The following is a 5,207-nucleotide window of genomic DNA, read 5'->3' on the forward strand; positions in this document are numbered from 1 at the left end:
GATCTGCTGCTTAACTGCAGTAGACAGGGCTGGGGCAGCTCAGGGAAGCCTGCCACTTGCAGACAATTTTAATGAAGAAATTAACATGGCTCCAGTTCATTATTTCCTAAATTTTACATCAGAAAGCACAAAATACTCTTTTTTACAAAGACACTGTGTCCAGTTCTCCAGAGCTGCATGCTGGTGAGATATTCAACACACCACCATTAATCAAAACCCTAGCTTATAAATACCTTTCGTCTTAGCAGTTCTGAAACTACAAAGCACTACTGAGCGCCTCGCTTTGCTGAGTCCCATCTAAACTACACAGAGATGCTTACAGGAGTGTTTAGTGAGGGACAGGATTCAATGCACAGAACAGAACCAACTATCAGACCTGTCTACTTATTTGCTCATTCAGTGATACGCAGTACCTTTGGGAACATCTCTCAACTTGAGCCACATCAGCTTTACACAGCCACTACTGTCACTGGTATAGCAACTAGCTATTCTGAGTTTTACTATGTGGACAACAACTGCTCAGTGCTTACCGTAATGTCAGAGTGTAGTCTCCCTGCATCTTGGTTGATGCATCACGCACCAGGAATGTTCCATCTGGCATGTCTCGTAATTTGTCATTTACTTCTTCCCTGCAGAACAGAAAGGAAGGCAAAATTAAAAGTGTTAAGGATATTATAATCTTTGCCACAATTAACACCAGCATGCATAAGGAGTTCAATCTTCAAAATATCAGGCAATCTTCCTTCACACTCAGGCCACCTAAAGCAAGTCTGAACTTGTGTAGTTATACTAAAAAATAGCAGTGACTGCCACTTAGGAAGAAGTCTCTGTTTAAGCAACAGTAGCGGCTGTGTCTCAGAGTTCACAACCTTTCCTTGTAATCTGCTCAGGTTTTAAAGTCCACACTAGAAACAGGTGCCCTTTGAGAAGCCTGTCCTGACCTCTTAAGAAATGGGCTCTAGCATCACAGCTCAAAGGTGTCTAGAGTTTAGCACAGTTCTAGGCTCAAGAGACTCATTATTGGCTTAACTCTGATCTTATTTACATCAGTTTTAAACCACTACAACCTTGCTAGCTTCAGTGCAACTTTCCTTATTTACAACCGAAGCAAAAGGATATGCAGTCCAGAAAACTATTTCAGCTGCACTGTTAAGTGTTTTGCCAACTTTGACCATTTCACCCAGATCACATGTGTCACTTTATGGCAGTTCCCTCACAGGTTCTTAGAAGCACAAAGAACTTTAATACCATTAAACTAAAGTTTACCACATAGCCTCAACATTATTTAAGTGAGCTAGGAAGCCTACTTGAATCTTACAAAGAAAATCAACAGCAGATTTTTTTGTTCAAATCTTAAGGAATAAAAGTATTCCTACAAAATAGCCTTAGTTTGATTTAGCTACCTGAAAACCATTCTGTTAGTAAAACTGACTCCTATTATGTATCATATGCATATCTGCTTACTCCTTTCAGAACATTTTACAGAGTGGACCCGGTAACTCAAATGGCCTTCTCCTTTTCAATGGATAGATATGATCTAAAGGCTTGGGCTTATGCCTGCAACTTGCACCCTGGAGCCCAGGACAAAATTTTCAATGCAAACTCTTGACTCAAGAACATGGCTCCTGCCCTGACAGCGCGATACAGTCAGTACCTGCTGGCTGTCAAATTAGGGTCATAAACAATTTCATCTTTACATGCATGTGCATCACATTTTAATCTAATAAAGCCACTCCAATGTGATTTGTACTGTATTAGCTCCTGTCATCACGTGCACTGTTAATTGAGGAACAAATCCACAATCAATAAGCTGATACCAATATCGAGCAGTTTTAAACAAACCCTGCCGAGTGGGTTTTGTGATCAGGTTTTGCCACTCTGCTTCGATTTAGAATTAACAGAAAAATACCACTGCCAAGGCCCTTCAAAAGCAAGATCTATGTGGGTTTGCTTTATAAAGATAAGGGGTGGTACAATAAAGATATGAAAACTTTATTTCCCTTCTCAGAACTTCAATGAACTACTGCAGCAAACATGCTGCTCTTGCCTTTGTCAGTTAAAGTGTTTCAAAGTATTATGTGCACAAGTTTGAACAATTCCTGATCACACTCCCAGCAAGCTCATGTTTGCCCTTACAGTTCCAAATTCTAGACTCTTCAGAAGTGCCTTAAGAGCATAAGAGATGACTGGACACTTCAGTTCTGTTCTGCAATTGAGTATATTAAAAACTGGCACTTCATTTTCTGAACTTAACCTAAGCCCTCTATTTTCTCAAGTGCATAGAAAAGGGTTTCCTTAAGAGGTAAAACTTAATTTATTTGGTATGTGTCTGTATCATCTGCTCAGTATAGCCAGTGATGGTTAGCATTTATAAGAGCTATCTTTATACCACCATGTAATAGAAATTAATACAAAAGAAATTAATACAGATGCAGTTTTAACCAAATGTTAAAGAAACAAAAAATGAGAATGCAAATCCTTTTATTCTGAGCAAGCCTGAAAGTGCGCTAAACTGCGTGCATCCCACCATTGTATGCTTACAAAACCTTACCAGCTAGCACATTCAGAAGCACTTTTCTTTTGAACAAAATAATTTTCTCTTTTTTAAAGACTTTGTGTATCTGGTGAAATTTAGAAACCCAAAATAACTGTCACCAGGACTGGCAATATCTGCACCAGAACAGTAACAACTTAAAACACAAGTCCTGAATCCAGTCGAATACTTGCATTTAGGTGCTTTGCCAAGTATAGTCCTGAAGCATTTCCATCCCATAGAATGCTGCCCGAAACAGGCATATTCTTTTTCTCGTGAAGTCTAAAAGGATTATTCTATTTTTAATAAAGTATACTACTATATTTTAGTAATATTGCTTACCTTGAGATGTCCCCCCAGTACCACTCTGCTTCCTGCAGAGAGAAACTGGAATTGTCCTTTATTCCGTTCATATTGACTGGAGTCATTGGTTTGGGGGGCTTTGGAGGAAGAGCTGAAAATGAAGAACAGATTAAAGAAAGGTAAACAGGAAAATAATCACTGAACTGTTAATGAAATATGACAGTGAAAAAGCAAGAGAAACTACACATCTTGAAGTTGGATCTCAAGCTCTCTCAAAGTAAATGGAATTTGTAATTTTTAAAAGAATTTTGAAATGAACAGCTGCATTGTGATCCTAGATTACTCAAATCAAACGAGCTTGAGTGACGGGAATGGGAAGGAGTATGAGGAAACATGAGTTTTTGTTAAAAGGAAGACTGGTACAGGCATGACTACAAGGGCAACCACCGCCTAAACCTCCAAACAAGTTACAAAGGTGCATTGTGTGTGAAAGCCACAGCCTGGAGAGCACTGTGCACTGCTATGGAAAAACTCCAGCTGCTCCGGCATCACCAGTCCTTATGGCAACCTGTAAGAGCAAACGAGTGGGCTCTTCTTCAGAAGGAAAAGACCCTGTTAGTGAGAGAAGTGGTGGCTGAGCATCAGTATATCCATCACAGACCCAAGGTTCATGTTTCATACCACATTTGTCATTTAGGTTCCTGTTCGGAACACGAGCTGTGACTCTTTGAATACTACAGGACATGAGGTGATAAAGGAAGGGGAAAGGCGGCACTAGGTCATTATTAGAGTGCCTGCACCACTTCACATAGCCGAAATGCTTATCACAGGAAAGGTGATGCTACAAATCCCCCAAAGACAGGCAGAACTGCACATTTGCAGAACCAAGTGCATACCTGCCCAGAATTCCCCTATTCTGAATTCAAGGCAAACAGGCTTTTACTTCTGTTCTCAAAATAGGTTACACAATGTAAGGACATACAACCCACTGAAGCTCTATTTGGTCAGGTTTTGCTCAAACAACTTCATCATGGTCTTGAATGTAAGCCCTATATCAGGAGTAATTCAGCAGCCACAGGCATCTTTGTGTATGGGTAGAGACTTGCCTGTCAGCAGAAATGCATTACACTATTTTCTTTGAGAAAGATGTCTTGAGTGCTCTCCCCTGCTTGGCAGAGGCGGAACGCTCCGTCAAGAACAGTACCAGTGAAACCGAGCATTTTTCAGGCATTTCATGAGACAGTGTTTTACAGGGATATGTCACATTTGAATTCAGAGTAAGAAAGCAGCTACACACCTTGATTTGCTACTAGCCATTTTCAAGTCAGACCCCGAACATCTGTGCTCCCAGCCCTATGCCCCAACCATCAGATTACACAAGCATCAGCAAGCAGGCCTGACACACTGACAACAGCCATCTTTCAGACACACACGATCCCGGTGTACAAGCAGAAATACAAACAAAAGGAGCAGAAGGAAGATTTTGATCTCTAGCTCCCGTGCAGAGTGGCTTAACACAGAGGTGTGCTACTTGGCACCATCCCTCTGCTCACCTCCGAGCCACACCTCCCACATTAAAGAAGAGAAAACAGTGTTCCAACTGTGGTTCCAAATACCATTTCTTGTTGAATAGCCCACACAGTAACTTCACTGTTCTCAGACAAACTAATTGAGCCAATCTAAACTAAATCTGAACCTTGACCCAGACGTTTGCACCCTGGGGTTGCTGACCAAACACCTGATTCAGATAGCAGCATTCATTCTGCGGGACTAAGCATTAAACTGTAGCATACACGTTCTTTTTATGGGGTAAACTGGGAACTTTCAGGTGTGCACATATCTAGTGAGGCAGTAACAGGTCTTGTTATAAAAGGAAGGTGAAAACCTTTGGAGTCAGTGAAGTAGCTTCCTGGTTAGGCGGCTTTGGTTACTTCTAGCTCAACTACTACAGTTGTTTGTATAGCGCTTAAGTATTTGTACAAAGCACTGTTGAGAGTGAGACACAGTTCTAACCCTGCTTTGCTTGAAGGTCCCAGCCCCATCCTACTTTTGCGTGGTCAGAGAAGCACATATCCAGGCTACACCTGTAGAATCAATTGTATTTACTGTGTGCTGTACTGTTCCATCTCCCCCATTCAAAGTTCTGAATTAAAAAGTATCTTCAGGTCCTCCGTCCTCCCCACCTCACATCTGGGCTGTGCTACCCTACCTACTCTAAGCAAGCAGCAGGACAAACACAGTGGTTCTGAGTCTCATCAGTGTCTGCACGTGGCAGTACATGTGAGTTCAGAAAACCTGTAGATCTTCTGATTCATTCCAGAAACTTTATAGAGTCTGAGTCATCAACAAGCACATGAAGATTCATGTAAAA

At 41.2% G+C, this 5,207-nt stretch overlaps 1 protein-coding gene across 1 annotated transcript in view; it reads right to left on the reverse strand.

Moving 5' to 3' along the window:
• Positions 1 to 2,986, reverse strand: part of PIK3R3 (phosphoinositide-3-kinase, regulatory subunit 3 (gamma)) — a 10,868-nt gene extending 7,882 nt beyond the window's left edge. The window contains exons 1-2 of the mRNA XM_010074382.1: positions 2,876 to 2,986; positions 531 to 629 (exon numbers count right to left, since the gene is read on the reverse strand). Coding sequence (XP_010072684.1) covers positions 531 to 629; positions 2,876 to 2,961 — 185 coding nt within the window. The 5' untranslated portion in view covers positions 2,962 to 2,986. The remainder of the gene's footprint in view (positions 1 to 530; positions 630 to 2,875) is intronic.
• Positions 2,987 to 5,207: the final 2,221 nt, after the last annotated feature.

The sequence above is a fragment of the Pterocles gutturalis genome, unplaced genomic scaffold (assembly GCF_000699245.1).
Source record: "Pterocles gutturalis isolate BGI_N339 unplaced genomic scaffold, ASM69924v1 scaffold18492, whole genome shotgun sequence".
Classification (NCBI taxonomy): domain Eukaryota; kingdom Metazoa; phylum Chordata; class Aves; order Pterocliformes; family Pteroclidae; genus Pterocles; species Pterocles gutturalis.